Source organism: Hordeum vulgare, chromosome 3H (genome assembly GCF_904849725.1).
Source record: "Hordeum vulgare subsp. vulgare chromosome 3H, MorexV3_pseudomolecules_assembly, whole genome shotgun sequence".
Taxonomy (NCBI): Eukaryota; Viridiplantae; Streptophyta; class Magnoliopsida; order Poales; family Poaceae; genus Hordeum; species Hordeum vulgare.
In genome coordinates, this window is record NC_058520.1 from 104974258 (window position 1) to 104999167 (window position 24910).

A 24910-nucleotide genomic window follows, 5' to 3' on the forward strand; every position below is an offset into this window, starting at 1 on the left:
GCAGTAGGTGGTTCGTTTGATGATCTTCTATAACACACACCACCCATGCCTAGTTCTTCGTCGTGGTTCTCTAGCAGAGTCGGAGTTGTGTTGTGTGGTCGCAGGTGATTGGGTCTGGCGCGAACCTTCATGCACGTCCACACACCCTCTTTGGTGTAGGTTGGGTTGACGACCCCTTATGGAGAAGTCTAAGTCGTTTGCTCAAGATTTAGAAATGTTGTTGACGCCTTTAAGGGAGGAGTGATGACGATGACGTATGTGTGTTGTCTTGATGCAACCCTCTCTGGAGTTGTGTGCATGGGGTACCTTGTGTACTGCTAAGCGATTGTAATGGTTTCGTCCATGTTTTTATAATTATATGGACAATCTATTTTTCGCCCGATTTTCCCCAATCAACTGAGTAACTCTTTTCTTTTCATGAATGCAGGATAATTGCCATTTAAAAAAAAACTTTGGTGTGCCACAGCTTTTGGCCCAACTCACAGCCTCCTATGGACCGGAACGAACGGTTCGGGCCCAGTAAAAAATCAGCCAATCTGGGTCGTCCAAAGGCCCGACATGGGTTGCCTTAGGAGTGATTTAGTAGTGTTGGTGTTAATGCTTTCTACGGATTTGGTTAAGTTTGAATACATTGATGAATTATGGACAACACTGGAATGATCTTTAAATACATTGATGAAAGAAGCGAGTGTGTTGCATCATACTCCTAGCTTCCACACGGGGTCAAAAATGTTGACCATTGATCATTACAAGACGCACACATGCAGTTACACGCAGGCAGGCATCAACCACGGCAACGGCTGATCTTGCTGCAGCCGCGCGTGTGAGGGTTGGCCACCGCAGAAGGCCGGACGCTGGCCTCGGTGGTGTTGGCGCTGTTCCCGCGCACGAGAGCGCTGTAGCTGATGACGCCGTCGGGCCGGGCCCCGTCGGCCTCCTGGGCCGACAGCATGAGGCTCGCCAGCACCAGGGCCACCAGCGCCAGCCGCATGCTGCTCACCTTCCCCATGTCTGTCTGCTCCTCTCCTCCCTCCTTCCTTCTTCCAAGGAAAGAACAGAGAGCAAAGAAACTTGATACGATGAGGTGACCTACGATGCTTCCTCCTTATATATTGGTGTGCTATAAGGCTCTCTTTTAATGCATGAGGCTCGATGCCTAAAATACGTGCGGACCATAGGAATCTCACGAGTTCTGTGCCACATTTAGGTCTTCTTTTTTCTGAACGGTGTCATTTTTAGGACTTGTTCCGTATGCCGCTAAGACAGATCGACCCACATGCATATTGCGAATGTTTTTTTAACTTGCACACGGTGTTCTTCAAGTAAATTGCAAAAAAAATATTATAATTGGGGACGTGAAAACAGAAAACCGTCGCCATTCATTTTGTTTTCATAAAACGACCAACAATATGAAATTGTCCCGTAATCCATTTATTCCCGTCGACTCAAACATATTCTTGATAAATCCTCTGGTGCCGTTCTGGGAAACTAAGTCTACTCCGTGCCTGTAAAATTTGAGGGCGACAGTGCAAACTCCTGTGATGTCCAATCTACCAAGATCCATGTAGGCAAGTTTTTCTGCTAGTTTAAACCTCCGGTTTGCAATCAAGTTAGATCCTTAGGTTTGATAATTCTTTGCACACTTCTTCTTCGCTACAACCCCCCAAACACAAGATGGCTGAGATTAAACGATACCCCTTCGTAACAAAGGGCAGGATGGTCTTTTCCCCCGTTCCGACATACGCGCGTCAGTCCGACGGGCGCCAGCGTACGGACTAGCGACGTACAGTAGCCCTGGAATACGCGTCGTAGCCGCGTCCACCCGGCGTGACGTGGCGTCTTCACGTCGGCCTGACCACGGTCGCGCCGGATTCGGATCAGTCAATCCGTCTGTTCCCGAGGCCGTGCCATTAATCACGCGCTTCATTGCCAGTTCGTCGTGTCAGTTCCCGAAGCTGCCGCCATTAACCACCGCGTCAGCGCCCCGTCGTCAGTTCGTCGCTCGGTTCCCGAAGCCACCGCCATTAATCGCCGCGTCAGTGCCCCGTCGCCAGTTCGTCGTCTCGGTTCCCGAAGCTGCCGATGGCCCATTGGCTCGCCGACTCCCGAGGCGACGCCATTAATGGCGACCGCGTCGTCAGAGCCCCGTCGCATCGGTTTCTGACGCCGTCGCCGCTGGCCCGCTGGTTCGACGGCTCCCGAGGCGACGCGCCCAATGGACCGTCAGTCCGCCGCACCCCCGAGGCCGCGCATTCACTCCTGGGGAGTAACGCCGGCCAACTACCCCGTCGCCTCCCCTTCCGTCGCTCCGCTATATATAGCCGGCGTCCCGCGGCACGTCGACGCACCCGTCGCTCTCTTCTCCTCTCCCCTGCTCTCTGTCGTCCCGCCGCTCATCTCGACGTTCTCTTCCCCTCTCCCCTGCTCTCCGTCGTCCCCCCGCTCATCTTGATGTTCTCTTCCCCTCTCCCCTGCTCTCCGTCGTCCCGCCGCTCCTCCCGACGATGGCTCACTTTGCCGGCGGCAGCAGTTCCGGCGCCGGTGGCGTGCTGGAGAGCAACTGGCCCCTCAGCCTCGACAAACCGCTGATGGAGGAGCTCCACAGTTACGGCCTCCTCGTCCTGCCTGGGTGCCGCCTCGCGAAGCCGTGGAGGGTTAGCAAGGACGGCTACCCGACGCTAGACGACCCCGCGACGCCGAAGCCGCTCCGGACCCATCCCGGCGGCCGTCACAACATCCGCGGCCGCCACACTTTTTGGGACAGGAAAAGCTACTATGACATCATCAATCGACACCGGAAGGCGGCGGCGGCGGGCAACGCCGGTGTTGGGGAACGTCGCATGGGAAACAAAAAAATTTCCTACGCGCACGAAGACCTATCATGGTGATGTCCATCTACGAGAGGGGATGAATGATCTACGTACCCTTGTAGACCGTACAGCAGAAGCGTTAGTGAACGCGGTTGATGTAGTGGAACGTCCTCACGTCCCTCGATCCGCCCCGCGAACAATCCCGCGATCAGTCCCACGATCTAGTACCGAACGGACGGCACCTCTGCGTTCAGCACACGTACATCTCGACGATGATCTCGGCCTTCTTGATCCAGCAAGAGAGACAGAGAGGTAGAAGAGTTCTCCGTCAGCGTGACGGCGCTCCGGAGGTTGGTGATGACCTTGTCTCAGCAGGGCTCCGGCCGAGCTCCGCAGGAACGCGATCTAGAGGAAAAACCGTGGAGGTATGTGGTCGGGCTGCCGTGGAAAAGTCGTCTCAAATCAGCCCTAAAACCTCCGTATATATAGGTGGGAGGGAGGGGACCTTGCCTTGGGGCTCAAGGAGCCCCAAGGGGGTCGGCCGAGTCCAAGGGGGAAGGCTCCCCCCCCCAAACCGAGTTGGACTTGGTTTGGTGGGTGGGAGTCCTTCCTTCCCTTCCCACCTCCTCTTTTTTTTTCTTTTCTCTTTGATTTTCTTTCCTAGGCGCATAGGGCCCTTTTGGGCTGCCCCACCAGCCCACTAAGGGCTGGTGTGCCACCCTCAAGGCCTATGGGCTTCCCCGGGGTGGGTTGCCCCCCCGGTGAACTCCCGGAACCCATTCGTCATTCCCGGTACATTCCCGGTAACTCCGAAAACCTTCCGGTAATCAAATGAGGTCATCCTATATATCAATCTTCATTTCCGGACCATTCCGGAAGCCCTCGTGACGTCCGTGATCTCATCCGGGACTCCGAACAACATTCGGTAACCAACCATATAACTCAAATACGCATAATACATCGTCGAACCTTAAGTGTGCAGACCGTGCGGGTTCGAGAACTATGTAGACATGACCCGAGAGACACCTCGGTCAATATCCAATAGCGGGACCTCGATGCCCATATTGGATCCTACATATTCTCCGAAGATCTTATCAGTTGAACCTCAGTGTCAAGGATTCATATAATCCCCTATGTCATTCCCTTTGTCCTTCGGTATGTTACTTGCCCGAGATTCGATCGTCGGTATCCGCATACCTATTTCAATCTCGTTTACCGGCAAGTCTCTTTACTCGTTCCGTAATACAAGATCCCGTGACATACACTAAGTCCCAACAGTCTCCCACTTGCACTAGAGTCAATAATCTAGTCCACATCACTATGTGATTCTAACGAATCCAACACCCTTACAGTTCTGGGGTTTGATCACGTCTTGCTTGTGAGAGAGGTTTTAGTCGACGGTTCTGAACCCTTTCAGATCTGAGTGAGCTTTACAAATCTTTATGTCATCTTATAGATGTTGCTACTATGTGCTATTCGGAAATATGCCAAATATCTACTCTACCATACGAATCCGTTTCACTACTCATAGTTATTCGGATTAGTGTCAAAGCTTGCATCGACGTAACCCTGTATGACGAACTCTTTAACCACCTCCATAATCTAGAAAAATTCCTTAGTCCATTAGTTACTAAGGATAAATTTGACCGCTGATCTGTGATTCAATTCTGGATCACTCTCTGTACCTCTTAACAATTGTAGCAAGGCACACATCAGGTGCGGTACTCAGCATGGCATACTTTAGAGTCTATGACTAACGTATAGAAGACGACCTTCGCCTATTCTCTCTATTCTGCCGGGGTCGGGTTTTGAGTCTTACTCAAATTCACACCTTACAACACAACCAATAACTCCTTCTTTGCTGATCTTTTTTGAACTCCTTCAAAAACTTGTCAAGGCATGCATCTTGTTGAAACTTCTATTAAGCGTTTCGATCTATCTCCATAGATCTTGATGCTCAACGTTCAAGTAGCACAAGCCAGGTATTCCTTTGAAAAACTCCTTTCAAACAACCTTTTATTCTTTACAGAAATTCTACATTACTTCTGATCCACAATATGTCAACCACATATACTTATCAGAAATTCAATAGTGCTCCCACTCACTTCTTTGGAAATACAAGTTTCTCACAAACCTTGTATAAACCCAAATGCTTCGATCAACTCATCAAAGCATATATTCCAACACCGAGATGCTTGCACTAGTCCATAGAAGGATCGCTGGAGCTTACATACTTGTTAGCATCCTTAGGATCGACAAAACTTTCCGGTTGTATCACATACAACCTTTCCGTCGAGGAAAACAATGTTTTGACATCCTATGTGCAATATTTCATAAATAATGCAGCAATTGCTAACATAATTCCAACAGACCTTTAGCATCGCTATGAGTGAGAAAGTCTCATCATACTCGACTCTTTGAACTTGTCAGAAAACATCCTTGCGACAAGTCAAGCTTTTCTTAATGATGACGTTTCACCATCATCGTCTGTCTTCCTTATAAAGATCCATCTTTACTTAATAGTCCTACGACCATCAAGTAGTTCTTCCAAAGTCTACACTTCGTTCTTACACATGGATTCTCTCTCGGATTTCATGGCCTCCAGCCATTTTTCGGAATCCGGGCCCACCATTGCTTCTCCATAACTCGTAGGTTCATTGTTGTTCAACAACATGACCTCCAAGACAGGGTTACCGTACCACTCTGTAGTAGTATGCGACCTTGTCGACCTACGAGGTTTGTAGTAACTTGATCCAATGCTTAATGATCACCATCATCGGCTTTCACTTCAATTGGTGTAGGCGCCACAGGAAGAACTTCCTGCGCCCTTCTACACCCTGGTTGAAGTGATGGTTCAATAACCTCATCAAGTTCTACCACCCTACCACTCAATTCTTTTGAGAGAAACCTTTCCTCGAGAAAGGACCCGTTTTCTAGAAACAAACACTTTGCTTCCGGATCTGAGATAGGAGATGCACCCAACTGTTTTGGATATCCTATGAAGATGCATTTATCCGCTTTGGGTTTGAGCTTTATGAAACTGAAACTTTTTCACATAAGTGTCGCAGCCCCAAACTTTCAAGAAACGACAACTTAGATTTCTCTAAACCTCAGTCTATACTGTGTCATCTCAACGGAATTACGCGGTGCCTTATTTAAAGTGAATGTGGTTGTCTCTAATTGTCACGCCCAAGATGCGACCCTATTCCTCAATTTGGCACGAAGGCCTCATCATGGATAGAAGCGCATCTCGTCGTGTCGCAAGAATGGATATCGTGACAAGTACATGTACTGAAAAGATGAGATATATATAGAATTGGCTTACACTCGCCACAAGCTACATCACAGTCACAACAGTACAATACATAATCATCATGAAGAAGAGCAGGGTCCGACTACAGACGAAAACAAACGAGAAAACAAGAACGACGTCCATCCTTGCTATCCCAGGCTGTCATCCTGGAACCCATCCTAGATCGATGTAGAAGAGGAATAAGAAGCAACTCCAAATGAACAATCAACGCGCTCATGTCAAGTAACCTTTACCTGTACCAGCAACTGGTGTTGTAGTAATCTTTAAGCCACAAGGGACTTAGCAATCTCATTTCCAAAGGTATCAAGACTAGCAAAGCTTAATGGGTGAGGCATGGTTAAATGGTGAGGTTGCAGCAGCGGATAAGCATATATTTGGTGGCTACACTTACGAGTACAAGAGATAAGAGGGGGAAGAACTATGCATAACGGACGTGAACTACAGATGATCAAATGAATGATCCTGAACACCTACCTACGTCAGACATAACCCCACCATGTCCTTGATCGGAGAAGGAACTCACGAAAGAGACAGTCACGGTTAAGCACACAGTTGGCATATTTTAATTAAGTTAACTTCAAGTTATCTAGAACCGGTGTTAAATAAAGTTTCCATGTTGCCACATAACCGCGGGCACGGGTTTCCGAAAGATTTAACCCTGCAGGGGTGCTCCAACTAGTCCATCATAAATTACCACAAGCCGCATAGAAATCCTCGATCACGACACTCGCGATCTCGTCGGATTCCTTAGTGGAAAACCTCAACTCTGAGATTACCCAAAGCATCACCGGAATCCCAATGCACAAGATATCTCATGAAAGGTAAAACTAATCCAGCAAGGCCGCCCGACGTGTCGACGATCCCGATAGGAGTATCTCATGAAAGGTAAAACTAATCCAGCAAGGCCGCCCGACGTGTCGACGATCCCGATAGGAGCCGCGTATCTCGTTCTCAGGACACGACGGATGGAACTAGCTACGAGTGCCAAACCTCGAGTTTCCTCGCAGTGGCCCCGAAGGCAGACCGTTTGGGACCAACACCATCAGCACTGGCCCCTCCTGTATTATGTAGAATTACTCCTCGGATAGCGCTAACTCCCTATGCATTTCAGTATTATCAAATTGTTATGTTGGGCAAATGTAGAACCAATCTTGGGCCTTGCCAGACCAGCTTTAATCTAAAATGAATTATCAAGGGGGTCCCCATAACAACCCCGATCGTGTTAGGAGCGCTCAATTATGGAACATAACATCGGTAGCCGAAACTAAGGGGGTAAAGGTGGAACAAACACCAGGCTAGAAAGGCCAAGCCTTCCACCTTTTACCAAGTATATAGGTGCATTAAATTAAATAGCATTTAATATGGTGATATGACAATGGACCCATGTTATTACATGGAAGCATCTGCACCTGCAACTAGCAACGCTAACACAAGGTTAAGCAAGCAGTAACATAGCCAATCAGTGGTTTGCTAGGTTGAACAGGTTGAAGGTTTTCATGGCATTGTTGAGAGGCTGATATTTAACATGTGGTAGGCAACGAGACATAAGCGATATCATCGAAATAACTAGCATGGCAATGATAGTAATGGTATCTGGGTAAATGTTCATCTTGCCTGAGATCCCGCTTGGAAGAAAAACGCCTTCGTGAAGCAGACGAACCGACATAGTCGAACGGGTCCTCACATCCGACACGCTTGCAGAACTCTATCGAGACGGGGAAAACCAGAAACAAGCATCAACACACGGAATTCACCACATGATGCACAACAGATATGATGCATGAGCAGCTGAATACATGCAAGTCACGGCATGACAATTCACATAATCAAACACTACACACTAAGTGAAGTTCAATATGCAACGAGTTGCATATTGACGAAACTCCATGTTTATTTATTTAGTTCTATCCCGATTAGATACACGGCAATAATAAATGTGGTTAAACATGGCAAGAGGTGAAGCGTAATTAAACTACCTATCTAGGCATTTTAAATGAGGTCGGAAATGACATATAGCACCTCCGAGACGACCTCACATGTTAATTTACAATTCTGTCCAGATCTGAACTAACACATTTAATTAGTTGTTAAACAGCAAAACAAATGAGTTCACTTGATTCTACGCGTCGTTACAAGCAATTTACACATAGAGATCATCTCCAACGGAGCTACGGTTCAAAAGAGACAAGCACCGCAAGATATGATGGCATGAATGCAATATGTGTGCAACGACGGTCACGAGCACTTCAAACATACAACCAGCAAGAGAAAATGACACTAGACGAGATTCTAAGCAACTTTCATATAGGACACGATCAAATCGGAGCTACGGTTCAACATCTACGAGCAAAACAAGAAATCACTACAATCTGCCAAAATCAGCCACATAGCATTTTCTACACCCCACAACTACGAGCTACTCAACTCCAATATGCTCAAGCAAGGCATGAGATGATAGAGATCAAGAAGCACTACAACAAATAACTAACAACAACTAGCATGACATCATGGATAACTAGGGAAAGAAGTCACAAAATGGCATCTTACACACTATTCCAGACTTAGTGAAAATTACACTTCATGAAAGTGCAATTTTCGATCTAAAGGCATATTGACAGCAGCAAAACCATAAGCTATAGGACTCCAAATGGCATGAAAATTCACAGCATGCTAGAGAATCACAAGGTCTACAATTTACTCCATTGCACCAACCTCAAAAGAGCTACATATCACAAGAGAGAAGCAAGACAAGACATCAACAAAATATAACAGATCTCAGACTTAGAAATATTTCAGCACCTCCAAATCAGCACTATTTCTAGCAACTTGAGAGAAAGCAAACCACACCTAAACATGCATTTCTATTGCAACCAAAATTACCAGGGGCTAGACTAAATATCAAAGAACAACTCTCTAGTTGACAACTTAATCAAACGGAGCACGGAATAAATCCTACGAAATAGACAAGAGGACAACATAGCAAAAATATCACGCGAACTAACTTGCTCAAAAGCTAAATCTAATTGCACAGAAAAATCCTATGGATTTTTCTACCCCGAAAACATATAAAACATGTGGGGTTGCAACACGAAAAATATTGCCACACGTAAATGCGAGATAAAAACCTATACACTGAAAAATAAACTAGCGGCAATCCCTACACGCAAAAATACCAACGCCTACTCTAAAATACATGGAAAAGTGGTTCCTAAAACATGGGCATTTTATCTAAGGCATTCGGGTACTCCGGGCACGCGCGAAAAAAATAACTACGGGCAAAACAATATAGACAGCACATGATTCTAGGCATAGGACACGCGAAATGACGTCAAACAAATATGCAAGTTTTATAATCAGATTCTACGAGCAAGACTACACCAAATGCATATACTACATGCCTCGTTCCGACACACGAAATAAAAATTACGGGTGTTTGAATATCCGTTTAAAACCTGAAATATAACTAAATTCGAAAATCCCTAAATAACTAATGGGCCGCGCAGGGGGCGCAAGATGCTAACCAGCGCAGGGGGCGGGAAATAGACTTACCTTGGGGCCGCTTGGGCCGGACTGGAGGTGTGGTGGAGTGGGCCTCGACTCCGCCTGGGGAGGCAGCTGGGGAGGCCGAGGTGCTCCTGGGCCGAAGGGGCACTGCAGCGCGGTGCGGCCTAGCGCGGGGCGCGGCCCAGCCGGGGCTGCGGTCAACGCGACTGGGGGGATCGAGCGCTGCGCTCGGGCGGCGCCTGCTCGCCCGAACAGGACGCTTGGCCGACATGGCGGCGCAGGCGAAGGGGGGCCGGCGGCAAGTCCAAGCGAGGCGGCGCCGACGGGAATGGATCGGGGCTGCCCGGATCTGGCCATTCCGGCGCGGGAGGAGCAAGCCGGCGGTTGCTGGCGGGGCAGCCACGGCTTGGCCGGCAGGGACTGCAGCCCACGACGGCGGCGGGGAAGCTCCTGTGGGGGCGACGGGCACGAGGAGCAGGCGGGGGGCGAGGCACCAGCCGGTGGCGGTGGCGGGCACGGACAGGGCTCCGGCGAGGGTGAGGCTGCTGCCTCGGGACGCCTCGGCAAGGCGACGACGGCGGTTGTGCTTGGCCGGGACCGATCTGGGCCCGACGGTTGCGTAGACGGGGAGGGATGAGAGAGAGTGGGCGGACTAGGGTTAGGGTAGGCACAGGAAACGAGGAGAGAGGGGGGTTTGGCTGCCTTAAAAATAGGAGGGGTATATATAGACAAATGGGGGGGGGGCTAGGTTAATCGGAATCGCGTTCCGGATCCAACCGTGCGGTCGGATTCGGGTAACTCCGAACGCAGGAACGGTTACGAGGCCGTGTAGAGGGGATATCCGGAGACGAGAGGGAGAACGGGCGGTGCGGCAACGATATTTAATACACCGACAACCGTCCCACGGTAGACCGAGTACGGTGTCCCTACGATCGACCGTTCGGGTACCAGACGGTCTCCGATCGCGACGAAATTTGACAGGCGGCCTACCTATATCTAATCACGACCGCGTGCCAAGTTTCACCTCGACCAGAGAAAGTTTTCAACACACTTTTAAAACAGGGTTTTGGCGATGCCGCGGGCGCGTGCGTGTGCGGTCGGGCTCAGAACGAACAACGACGAGAACCGACAACTAACAACGGATGCAAGTTTTGAAAACTGGCGGCAACGGAGATGCCGATGCAATGCAGATGATGCGCATGATGCGATGATGATGCGACAAAATAAAATAGACACACGACCGATACGTCTCCATCGTATCTACTTTTCCAAACTCTTTTGCCCTTGTTTTGGACTCTAATTTGCATGATTTGGATGGAACTAACCTGTACTGACGCTGTTTTCAGCAGAATTGTCTTGGTGTTATTTTTGTGCACAAATCAAAGTTCTCCAAACGTCCTGAAAATTTATAGGGAGCAGTTTTGGAAAATATCAAAAATATCTGCGCCAAGTTCCACCTCAGGGGGTGGGCCAGTGGGCCACAAGCCCCTGCTCTGGCACCACCCCCCTGGTGGTGGTGGGCAGGCTTGTGGGGCCCACAGGCACCTCCCGCCCCCAACTCCAGCTCTATAAGTTGTCTTTCGTCCGAGAAAAATAAAAAGAGAAGTTTTCGTCGCGTTTTCGATACGGAGACGCCGCCACCACCTGTTCTTCATCTGGAGGGCAGATCTGGAGTCCGTCTTGGGCTCCGAAGAGGGGAAATCGTCGCCATCGTCATCATCAACTTTCTTCCCTCTCCAATTCCATGAAGCTCTTCATCGTTCATGAGTAATCTATTTGTAGGCTCGCTGGGCGGTGATGAGTAGGATGAGATCTATCATGTAATCGAGTTAGTTTTGATGGGGATTGATCCCTAGTATCCACTATGTTCTGAGATTGATGTTGCTACTACTTTGCCATGCTTAATACTTGTCACTAGGGCCCGAGTGCCATGATTTCAGATCTGAAATTATTATGTTGTCACCAATATATGTGTGTTTTAGATCCGATCTTGCAAGTTGTAGTTACCTACTATGTGTTATGCTCCGGCAACCCCGGAGTGACAATAACCGGAACCACTCACGGTGATGATCATAGTTTGAGGAGTTCATGTGTTCACCAAGTGCTAATGCGTTAGTCCGGATCTTTATTAAAAGGAGAACCTTAATATCCCGTAGTTTCCTTCTGGACCCCGCTGCCACGGGAGGGATGGACAATAGATGTCATGCAAGTTCTTTTCCCTAAGCACGTATGACGACACACGGAATGCATGCCTACATCACATTGATGAACGTGAGCTAGCCACATATCTCTCCATGTTATAGCTTTTGCATGATGAATATCATCCAAACAAATCACCGACCCATTGCCTACGAGTTTGTCCTACTGCTGTTACTTGTCTTGCTCTGCTGCTGCTGCTACTACTGTTGCTACTGCTGTTACTTGTTTTGCTTTGTTGGTGCTACTACTGTTGCTACTGCTGTTACTTGTCTTGCTCTACTGCTGCTACTATTGCTACTGCAGTTACTATTCCTCGTTACACTGCTGCTACCTGCTATACTCTTGGTTCACCGGCCGTTGACGGGAACTGACAACTTCCGTCAACGCGGCAATGGAGGCGCCATTGATACAATCGTTAGGAATAGTCTATCGTCACCAGATCATTTCTGACACCGTTGTTATCTTATTACTTTGCTGTTACTACTATGCTTGCAGATACTAATCTTTCAGGTGTGGATGAATCCGACAAATTCAGCTGCTGATACTCGAGAGTATACTCTCACCTCCCGACTGGCTTATCAACAAATTGGGTCGAATACTCTACCCTCGAAAACTGCTGCGAACCCACGCGCTGGTGGGCCATCAACAACATTCTTCTAGTCTCATTACTGGGGAGTGCTTTCAGCATTCTTCTGGTGCCGTTGCAGGAGAAGGTTTGTTGTCATAATCATTCGTCTAGCTGACGCCAGAGATTGCAGATCAGCATTTTTCTAGCGCCGTTGCCTGGGAGGTATTGCTATATTCTCTGAGTCACTTGGGATCTATATCTGCTGATCACTATGAGGAATCTGAAGGATCCGAAGACCAAAGTATTGCCCTCAACTACGAGGGGAGGTAAGGAATTGCCATCTAGCTCTGCACTTGATTCACCTTCAGTTATGAGTAAGTTTGCGACTTCACCTCCTACTAGAAATCTTGATTCATCGCCTGTGCTTGATGATGCTTTTGATACTACTGCTAGAGATGCTATGCTCGATATATGCTTGATATTGCTAGAGATGCTATGCTTGATACTGCTAGATATGCTATGCTTGATACTGCTTTGCCTGATGATGCTAGAAATGCTATTTTGCCTGATGATGCTATGCTTGATACTGCTAGAGATACTCCTTTGCCTCATGTTCAACTAGGAGTGTTCCTTGATGCTCATATTGCTAGAGTTACTGCCAATGCTCGTGATGCTTCTGATACTGCCAATACTATTGAGATAGAACCTGCTTTTGCTCCTGCTAGATCTAGCTCTCCTAGATATGAATTGCCTGATATACCTCAGGGTTACGTTATGGAGGGAGAGATAGCTGAGGATTTTCTTGCGTGTAAGGATGCCTATGACGCTGAGAAATTACTTCTCAAGTGGAAGGATAAATCTCGGGAATCTAGGATGGAAAATGACCCGAAGTTTGCCACTTCGCCTATCTTTGTCACCGATAAGGATTATGAATTCTCTGTCGACCCTGAGATAATCTCTCTAGTCGAATCTGATCCTTTTCACGGTTATGAGTGTGAGACGGTCATAGCCCATCTTGCCACACTATCCGAAATAGACAACCTTTTCACTAATGAGGAGAAGATCCGCCACTACTATATCCTTAAGATGTTTCCTTTCTCTCTAAAGGATGATGCTAAAGTCTGGTTCACCTCTCTTGCTTGTGGATGTGTGCGTAGTCCCCAGGAGATGGTCTATTACTTCTGTGAGAAATATTTCCCTGCCCATAAGAAGCAGGCTGCCTTGGAGGAAATATACAACTTTGCTCAACTCCAAGAAGAGAGTCTTCCACAAGCTTGGGGGAGGCTCGTCCAGCTACAGAATGCTTTGCCTGATCACCCTCTGAAGAAGAACGAGATACTTGATATCCTCTATAACGGACTTACCGATGCCTCTAGAGACCACCTAGATAGTTGTTCCGGTTGTGTTTTTAGGGAACGAACTGTAGAACAAGCTGAGACCCTACTGAATAATCTCTTGATCAATGAAAATGCTTGGGCTATTCCCGAACCACCTCCTAAGCCAACTCCTAAAAAAAGAGGTATTCTATTCCTCAGTCCCGAAGATATGAAAGAAGCCAAGAAATCTATGCAAGCGAAAGGCATTAGATTTGAAGATGTCAAAAATCTACCACCTATCGAAGAGATCCACGGTCTCGATAACCCTATACAGGTAGTAGAAGTGAATTCTCTGCGTAGGTTTGATGAGAGTGATATTCCTTTTGATAAACCTCCTAGCCTATAATTTGATGAATTTGACAACTTTGTTGCCAAACAACAGAGTTTCAATGATTATGTTAGCACACATTCGGAACAAAGTGCTCGTATGCTTAACCATCTAAGTGCTTATGTAGACAGAAATCTCAATGCTCTGAAGCTTCTGAGTAAACATGCCTCTATGATCACTATTCAGGTAGAACAAGTACTTAAAGCTCAGAATGACCTGCTCAATGAATTAAATGACAACTCTGTGAGAGTCATTACTAGAGGAGGCAAAATGACTCAGGAACCTTTGTATCCTGAAGGTCATCCTAAGAGAATTGATCAAGATTCTCAAGGAATCAATGCTGATACACCCAGTCATCCTAAGGAGAAGAAGAAGGATGATAGAAACCTGCATGCCAGTTCACCAAATACTGTCACACCTGAATAACCTAATGATATTACTGCGTCTGATGCAGAGACACAATCTGGTGCTGAACATGAACCTGGTGACAATATGGACAGTGATGTTCATAATAATGCTCAACCTAGCAATGATGAGGATGTGGAGATTGAACCGATGGTTAATCCTGATAACCCACAACCTAAGAAATACGAGAAGAATGACTTCACTGCTAGGAAGCATGGTAAAGAAAGAGAGCCATGGGTTCAGAGACCTATGCCCTTTCCTCCTAAGCCATCCAAGAAAAAGGATGATGAAGATTTTGAGCGCTTCGTTGAGATGATAAGACCCGTCTTTCTGCAGATGCGGTTAACTGATATGCTCAAGATGTCTTCGTATGCCAAGTATATGAAAGATATCGTGACTAATAAACGGAAGATACCAGATCTTGAATCTCCACCATGCTTGCCAATTACACTTTCAAAGGTGGAACTCCTAAGAAACTTGGTGACCCCGGAGTGCCCACTATACCTTGCTCCATTAAAGGAAACTACGTAAGAACTGTCTTATGTGACCTTGGAGCCGGTGTTAGTGTTATGCCACTCTCCCTTTATCATAGACTTGAATTGGATAAGTTGACACCCACTAAAATTTCTCTGCAAATGGCCGAAAAATCAACTGCTTTCCCTATCGACATTTGCGAGGATGTGTCTGTTGTGGTTGCTAATACCACTATCTTAACAGACTTTGTTATCTTGGATATTCCCGAGGACGATGCCATGGCTATCATCCTCGGAAGACCCTTTTTAAACACTACAGGGGTTGTTATAGAATGCAACAAAGGCAATGTCGCTTTCCACGTCAACGGTAACGAGCACACAGTGCACTTTCCGAAGAAATGATATCCAATACATTGCATCAATGCTATCGAAAAGACTTCATCAATTCTCATTGGGAGCTTTGAATGCCCTATTCCTCATGTCAAGATGAAGTATGATTTGCTTGTTGGGGAGATTCAAACCCCCATTGAGGTGACTTAGTGGCTATTTGAAAATTCTCCGTTATCTCTTGCGATTCGAGAAGGTTTTTTCATAAGGACTTGATCAATCCCATTGACGGATTTCTTTCGATGACCATGAGACGGATGAATCAGAGAGTCACATACCTCTGTTTTGAGTTTTCCTTTTCTGTTGCTTAGAAGAAAAATGATAGAATTAGTTTCGTTTTTCCTGTTTTCTGTTTTAGCGTCCCGGAGAAAAATACCTCAAAAATAAAAGTTCTTCGATCGTCCTGAAAATTTAGTATGATTTTTTCTAGAATTTTTGAAAATTTCTGGGCATGAGAGTTGGCCTGGGGGGCAGACCAGTGGGCCACAAGCCCTCCCACCGCCACCTACCCCCCTCGTGGCAGGGTGCAAGCTTGTGGGGCCCACAGGCACCCCCTTCACTCATTCCAGCTCCCAACCTCTTCTTCCACCTCTAGGAAAAATTGTTTCGCAGCTCAAACCCGTGTTCTTGCTCATTTGGCTGTGATTTTCGATCTCCTTGATCAAAGCACCATTCTCCGAACCGTTTTGGGGAAATTGCTCCTTGGTAAGTGACTCCTCCATTGGTCCAATTAGTTTTTGCTCTAGTGCTTTATCCTTCGCGTATTCTTGCTACCTTGGTGACCCTGTTCTTGAGCTAGAAATGTTGATTTTAGCTGGTCCCAAGTAGTTTTAGCGCGTGATACGGTCTCTTGGCACTAGTAGGAGTAGTTGCTACAAGTTGGGTTGATCCTTGTTCAGTTTTCTTTCGAAGTCTCTAAGAATTTCAGAATTTTTCAGAGCTAGAAGAAGGAAAAAATGAGGAGGTTCTTGAGAGGCTCTTCAAGCCGTAACCACAAGGAGGATGAGAAGAATCACCCCAAGTATGCAGTCCCTCGAGTCACAGAAGTTCGAGCGTGCGAGTGGCCAAGTGATGAATTTTTGCGCGCCGACGGAATTTATGAAGACTTTTATTACTTGGTGGAGAACGCAGGTCTTACTACGTTCGTTAAAGATAAGTGCCCACAATATCTCCTCCTCACCAATATTTTCGTTCAAAGCTTCAACTATTATCCGAGGAAGAATCCTCCCATGGTTGAGTTCATGATATACGATGTCCCCCAGTACCTGACGCTGTAGGATTTTTGCAATGTATGCAAATTACCATATGTTGGGGATATCCGTGACCCTCGTCCACGAGACATGGAGGATTTCATTGGTTCTATTGCTGTTGGAGAGGAGAGAGGAGTGTCTCGCGCTAGAATTGCTAGCATAAATTTTCCTGTGCTTCGATACTTCTCACTATTTGTGGGAAAATGTTTAATTGTCCGTGGGGAGGCTGGATCACTTAGTTCTCCAGACCTTGCGGTTTTGCGCGAAGGCCTTTATAACGATAAGACTTATAGCTTGGGCGCTATAGTAGCTCAATGGTTGAACCTGAACCGTTCTAAAGGTGTCGTCTATGGAGGTATTTATGCTACCCGTCTTGCCAGACACTTTGAGATACCCATTAGACTGGGAGATGAAGGAGAGATGCTTCTCCCGGAGAGATATCTGGATTATGACAGCATGGTTCGCCATGATTTTCTGGATAGAGATGCTAGTAGACGGATGATTTATAACCTGGTGTTTAATCAGGGTACTCGAGAGACTATTACTTTGCCTACTCCTTCTTTGTTTGATCTTCATGCAGGTAGGTACACTATTATGCCCGCGGACATCTACGCATATTGGGGCTTGGCCCAACCACAGGCGCCCGTGCCCGAGCCGCCAGTCGAGTACCAGACGCCAGTTTATTAGTGGGAGCCAGAGGAGCTCACACAGCAGTGGCATCCACAGTCTGCTCCGGAGTATCCTGGAGCTGGTTATTTTCCACCATGGGAGTAGACCAAGCTAGGCCAAAAGCCTAAGCTTGGGGGAGTACATGTTCTCACTGACTTTACATTCATGCTTATGCTTCCACTTTGTTAGCCGGTGTTTACACTTTGCCACCGTATTATCCATGCTAGTTTCTTTTCATTTTCTTATTTTATTGTTTTGTGTCCTTTTGAGAAAACCCAAAAAGATTTTTCTTTCTTATTTTGCTTGTTAGGAGTTTTCCCGTGTAAATAGTTTTCTTTTTCTTTGTGTCAAGGTAGAAGATATTGGTTACAATGCTTAGTGGTTCTTGCATGCTTACCTGTTTAGCTTTCAAAGAGCCATATTATTTTGTCTTCTCCTTTGTGATTGCCTGCAGATTCATCTTAGTCCAATGCACGAGCACGCTTATTATCGATTACATCGTTCGATCGTGCAAATGAAAGGCAACAATGATGATATATGATGAAGTGACTGAGACTGAAAAGCTGGTATGAACTCTATCTATTTTCTTTTTGTAAATATGACTAGCTTGTCGACCCAGATTTAGCTTTCTTGTGACAGAACCATGTTTGCAATGACAACTTTAGAGATCATAGTTTCTGATGCCATGCTTATTTAGCTGAGAGCTTATAATGGTTTGTCTTGAATGCCAACATACATTTTGAGATGACTATGATGTAGTATGATAGGATGGTTTTCTCCTTTGAATGTTTCAAGTGGCTTGACTTGGCGCATGTTCATGCATGTAGTTGAAACAAAATCAACATAGCCTCTATGATGTTCGTATTCATGGTGATTTATATCAACATAGTTGCATTCAATGTTAGTCAAACTCATTGCATCTTGATGACTCTTGTCGCTCTCCAGTTGGTCGCTTCCCAGTCTTTTGCTAGCCTTCACTTGTACTAAGCGGGAATACTGCTTGTGCATCCACTTCCATAAACCCAAAAGTTTTTCCATGAGAGTCCACCATACCTACCTATTTTGCGGTATCTACCTGCCGTTCCAAGTAAATTTGCATGTGCCATTCTCTAAACCTTCAAGAAATAATCTGTTTTGCATGCCCGAACCGCTCATGTGGTGACAGAGGGCTATTGGTATCTTCCATGCTAGGAGTGTTATCCTCAACATGTGTTTATTCACAGTCATTCACGAGAAAGGGGCCGGTATTTGGGATGCCCAATTCCACGCTTAAATCGAAAACATAACTGTAAAACAAGACTCTCCCCAGATTGATGTTAGTATGGACGGTACCCGAGGATTCGGCTAGCCGTGGAGTGTGATTGATTGGTGGTGGGGGAGTTAAAACTTTACTTTTCTGTTTGGGAACCGCCTATAGCATGAGTAGCATGGAAGATATTGAGAACTCTTGGTCATTGCGTTGACAACGAAAGCATGCCACCCAAAATTATTATCTCTGTTTTCAAAAGCTTGAGCTCTGGCACCTCTGCAAATCAATGCTTCCCTCTGCGAAGGGCCTGTCTATTTATTTTCCTGCCGAGTCATCCTCCTCTTATATAAGCACCAATTAGAGAGCACCTCTATCATTTTTATGCTTTGCTTTTGATTGATATTGAGTATGACTATGACTGGATCTTCGTTGCTATGAATTACAATGTTTAGTCAGGCCTTGATCTTTGAAGTGCTCTGCATTTATGTTTTGCGGTCTCAGAAAGAGCTAGCGAGATAACACCTATTCATATTGCTTCATGCTTGTTTTGATTGAAGTGTCGGTATTTGAAACTCATTATTATTTGCTCGTTAGCTAATTATGCCATTGATATTAGTTTACCGTGAGACCTTTGTGTCATTTGCTTATGTGGTTAACTTGTGATCTTGCTGAAATTCTGGTTATGAGTTAGCCATAGTTGCAACAACAAGATCAAACAGAGTTTGTCAAAGTTTTTCTTCCTCTCTCAGTTTGTCAACTGAGTTGCTTGAGGACAAGCAAGGTTTTAAGCTTGGGGGCGTTGATCCGTCTCCATCGTATCTACTTTTCCAAACTCTTTTGCCCCTGTTTTGGACTCTAATTTGCATGATTTGGATGGAACTAACCTGGACTGACGCTGTTTTCAGCAGAATTGCCTTGGTGTTATTTTTGTGCAGAAATCAAAGTTCTCCAAATTTCCTGAAAATTTACGGGGAGCAGTTTTGGAAAATATCAAAAATATCTACGCCAAGTTCCACCTGAGGGGGTGGGCGAGTGGGCCGCAAGCCCTTGCTCCGCCACCACCCCCTGGTGGCGGTGGGCAGGCTTGTGGGGCCCACAGGCACCTACCGCCCCCAACTCCAGCTCTATGAGTTGCCTTTCGTCCCAGAAAAAATAAAAGAGAAGTTTTCGTCGCGTTTTCGATATGGAGGAGCCGCCACCACCTGTTCTTCATCTGGAGGGCACATCTGGAGTCCGTCTTGGGCTCCGGAGAGGGGAAATCGTTGTTGGAATTATGCCCTAGAGGCAATAATAAATATAGTTATTATTATAATTCCTGTATCAAGATAATCGTTTATTATCCATGCTATAATTGTATTGAATGAAGACTTATATACATGTGTGGATACATAGACAAAACACTGTCCCTAGCAAGCCTCTAGTTGGCTAGCCAGTTGATCAAAGATAGTCAGGGTCTTCTGATTATGAACAAGGTGTTGTTGCTTGATAACTAGATCACGTCATTCGGAGAATCGCGTGATGGACTAGACCCAAACTAATAGACGTAGCATGTTGATCGTGTCATTTTGTTGCTACTGTTTTCTGCGTGTCAAGTATTTGTTCCTATGACCATGAGATCATATAACTCACTGACACCGGAGGAATGCGATGTGTGTATCAAACGTCGCAACGTAACTGGGTGACTATAAATATGCTCTACAGGTATCTCCGAAGCTGTTCGTTGAGTTAGTATGGATCGAGACTGGGATTTGTCACTCCGTGTGACGGAGAGGTATCTCGGGGCCCACTCGGTAATACAACATCACACACAAGCCTTGCAAGCAATGTGACTTAGTGTAAGTTGCGGGATCTTGTATTACGGAATGAGTAAAGAGACTTGCCGGTAAACGAGATTGAAATAGGTATGCGGATACTGACGATCGAATCTCGGGCAAGTAACATACCGAAGGACAAAGGGAATGACATATGGGATTATATGAATCCTTGGCACTAAGGTTCAAACGATAAGATCTTCGTAGAATATGTGGGATCCAATATGGGCATCCAGGTCCCGCTATTGGATATTGACCGAGGAGTCTCTCGGGTCATGTCTACATAGTTCTCGAACCCGCAGGGTCTGCACACTTAAGGTTTGACGTTGTTTTATGCGTATTTGAGTTATATGGTTGGTTACCGAATTTTGTTCGGAGTCCTGGATGAGATCACGGACCTCACTAGGGTTTCCGGAATGGTCCGGAAACGAAGATTGATATATAGGATGACCTCATTTGATTACCGAAAGGTTTTCGGAGTTACCGGGAATGTACCGGGAATGACGAATGGGTTCCGGGTGTTCACCGAGGGGGGGCAACCCACCCCGGGGAGCCCGTAGGCCTTGGGGGTGGTGCACCAGCCCTTGGTGGGCTGGTGGGACTGCCCAAGAAGGCCCTATGCGCCATAGGAAGAAAATCAAAGAGAAAAAAAAGAGGAGGTGGGAAAGGGGAGAAGGACTCCACCTTCCAAACCTAGTTGGATTCGGTTTGGAAGGGGATGACTCCCCCCCTTGGCTCGGCCGACCCCCTTGGGGCTCCTTGAGCCTCAAGGCAAAGCCCCCCCTCTCCCACATATATATACGGAGGTGTTAGGGCTGATTTGAGACAACTTTGCCACGACAGCCCGACCACATACCTCCACGGTTTTTCCTCTTGATCGCGTTTCTGCGGAGCTCGGGCGAAGCCCTGCCGAGATTAGATCACCACCAACCTCCGGAGCGCCGTCACGCTGCCAGAGATCTCATCTACCTCTCCGTCTCTCTTGCTGGATCAAGAAGGCCGAGATCATCGTCGAGCTGTACGTGTGCTGAACGCGGAGGTGTCGTCCGTTCGGCACTAGATCGTGGGACGGATCGCGGGACGGTTCGCGGGGCGGATCGAGGGACGTGAGGACGTTCCACTACATCAACCGTGTTCACTAACGCTTCTGCTGTGCAATCTACAAGGGTACGTAGATCGAATATCCCCTCTCGTAGATGGACATCACCATGATAGGTCTTCGTGCGCGTAGGAAATTTTTTGTTTCCCATGCGATGTTCCCCAACAGTGGCGTCATGAGCTAGGTTCATGCATAGCTGTCTTCTCGAGTAGAACACAAAAGTTTTTGTGGGCGGTGATGTGCGTTTTGCTGCCCTCCTTAGTATTTTCTTGATTCCGCGGTATTGTTGGATTGAAGCGGCTTGGACCGACATTACTCGACGCTTACGAGAGACCGGTTTCATCGCTACGAGTAACCCCGTTGCTCAAAGATGACTGGCAAGTGTCGGTTTCTCCAACTTTAGTTGAATCGGATTTGACCGAGGAGGTCCTTGTATAAGGTTAAATAGCAATTCACATATCTCCGTTGTGGTGTTTGCGTAAGTAAGATGCGATCCTACTAGATACCCATGGTCAGCACGTAAAACATGCAACAACAAAATTAGAGGACGTCTAACTTGTTTTTGCAGGGTATGCTTGTGATGTGATATGGCCAACGATGTGATGTGATATATTGGATGTATGATATGATCATGTTGTAATAGATAATATCGACTTGCACGTCAATGGTACGGCAACCGGCAGGAGCCATAGGGTTGTCTTTAAACTAACGTTTGCGCTTGCAGATGGGTTTACTATTTTGCTAGGATGTAGCTTTAGTAGTAATAGCATGAGTAGCACGACAACCCCGATGGCGACACGTTGATGGAGATCATGGTGTGGCGCCGGTGACAAGAAGATCGTGCCGGTGCTTTGGTGATGGAGATCAAGGAGCACGTGATGATGGCCATATCATGTCACTTATGAATTGCATGTGATGTTAATCCTTTTATGCACCTTATTTTGCTTAGAACGACGGTAGCATTATGAGGTGATCTCTCACTAAAATTTCAAGACGAAATTGTGTTCTCCCTGACTGTGCACCGTTGCTACAGTTCGCCGTTTCGAGACACCACGTGATGATCGGGTGTGATGGACTCAACGTTCACATACAACGGGTGCAAAACAGTTGCACACGCGGAACACTCGGGTTAAGCTTGATGAGCCTAGCATGTGAAGACATGGCCTCGGAACACATGAGACCGAAAGGTCGATCATGAATCATATAGATGATATGATTAGCATAGGGATGCTTACCACTGAAACTATACTCAACTCACGTGATGATCGGACTTGAGCTAGTGTAAGTGGGTCATGAACCACTCAAATGACTAGAGAGATGTACTTTTTGAGTGGGAGTTTAGCAAGTGATTTGATTAAGTTAAACTCTAATTATCTTGAACATAGTCTAAGTCCACTTTGAGTATATTTGTGTTGTAGATCATGGCTCACGCGATAGTCACCCTGAATTTTAATACGTTCCTAGAGAAAGCTAAGTGGAAAGATGATGGAAGCAACTTTGTAGACTGGGCTCGTAATCTTAAGTTAATCTTACAAGCTGGGAAGAAGGTTTATGTCCTTAATGCTGCGCTAGGAGATGAACCATCCGCTACGGCTGACCAGGATGTTAAGAACGCTTGGTTAACACGTAAGGAGGACTACTCAGTAGTTCAATGTGCAGTCTTGTATGGCTTAGAACCAGGACTTCAACGTTGCTTTGAGCGTCATGGAGCATATGAGATGTTCCAGGAGTTGAAGTTCATCTTTCAGAAGAACGCCCGGATCGAGAGGTATGAGACCTCCGATAAATTCTATGCTTGCAAGATGGAGGAGAATTCGTCTGTCAGTGAACATGTGCTCAAAATGTCTGGGTACTCAAACCGTCTAGCTGAGCTGGGGATTGAACTCCCGCAAGAGGCTATCACTGACAGAATCCTTCAATCACTGCCGCCAAGCTTTAAAGGCTTTGTGTTGAACTACAACGTGCAAGGGATGAACAAGTCACCCGGCGAGTTGTTTGCGATGCTGAAATTCGCAGAGTCTGAACTCCGTAAAGAGCATCAAGTGTTGATGGTGAATAAGACCACTAGTTTCAAGAGAAACGGCAAAGGCAAGAAGGGTAATTCAAAGAAGAGCGGCAAGCTTGTTGCCAATCCGACGAAGAAACCCAAAGTTGGACCTAAGCCTGAAACAGAGTGCTACTATTGCAAGGGTATGGGTCACTGGAAGCGCAACTGCCCCAAGTACCCGGCTGATAAGAAGGCGGCCAAAGAAAAATCAGGTATATTTGATATACATGTTATTGATGTGTACTTAACCGGCTCTCGTAGTAGTGCCTGGGTATTCGATACCGGTTCTGTTGCTCATATTTGCAACTCGAAACAGGAACTGCGGAATAGGCGAAAGCTGGCGAAAGATGAAGTGACGATGCGCGTAGGAAATGGTTTCAAGGTTGATGCAATCGCCGTCGGTACAGTTTCACTTCAGTTACCATCAGGATTAGTTATGAACTTGAATAATTGTTATTTAGTGCCTGCGTTGAGCATGAACATTATATCTGGATCTTGTTTATTGCGAGACGGTTACTCTTTTAAGTCAGAGAATAATGGTTGTTCTATTTCTATGAGTAACATATTTTATGGTCATGCACCCAATGTGAGAGGATTGTTCATATTGAATCTTGATAGCGATACACATATACATAACATTGAGACCAAAAGAGTTAGAGTTAACAATGATAGCGCCATATTTTTGTGGCACTGCCGCTTAGGTCATATTGGTGTAAAGCGCATGAAGAAACTCCATGTCGATGGACTTTTGGAGTCACTTGACTTTGATTCACTTGACACGTGTGAACCATGCCTCATGGGAAAGATGACTAAAACTCCGTTCTCCGGAACAATGGAGCGTGCTAGTGACTTGTTGGAAATCATACATACCGATGTCTGCGGTCCGATGAGCGTAGAGGCACGCGGCGGATATCGTTATTTTCTCACCTTCACTGACGATTTGAGTAGATATGGTTATGTCTACTTAATGAAGCACAAGTCTGAAACATTTGAAAAGTTCTAGCAATTTCAGAGTGAAGTTGAAAATCATCGTAACAAGAAGATCAAGTTCCTACGGTCTGATCGTGGGGGTGAATATTTGAGTTTCGAGTTTGGTGCTCACTTAAGACAATGTGGAATTGTTTCACAGTTGACACCGCCTGGAACACCACAGCATAATGGTGTGTCCGAACGTCGTAATCGTACTTTATTAGAGATGGTGCGATCTATGATGTCTCTTACCGATTTGTCGTTATTGTTTTGGGGTTATGCATTAGACACACCTGCATTCACTTTAAATAGGGCACCATCAAAATCCGTTAAGACAACACCATACGAACTGTGGTATGGCAAAAGGCCAAAGTTGTCGTTTCTTAAAGTTTGGGGATGTGATGCTTATGTCAAAAAGCTTTAGCCTGAAAAACTGGAACCTAAAGCGGAAAA

At 46.3% G+C, this 24910-nt stretch overlaps 1 protein-coding gene across 1 annotated transcript; it reads right to left on the reverse strand.

Moving 5' to 3' along the window:
* Nucleotides 1–467: 467 nt before the first annotated feature.
* LOC123443140 (protein RALF-like 9) lies at nucleotides 468–1075 on the reverse strand. Its single transcript, XM_045119417.1, has one exon. The coding sequence runs from the start codon at nucleotides 1007–1009 to the stop codon at nucleotides 785–787; it is 225 nt and encodes a 74-aa protein (XP_044975352.1). The 5' UTR covers nucleotides 1010–1075; the 3' UTR covers nucleotides 468–784.
* Nucleotides 1076–24910: the final 23835 nt, after the last annotated feature.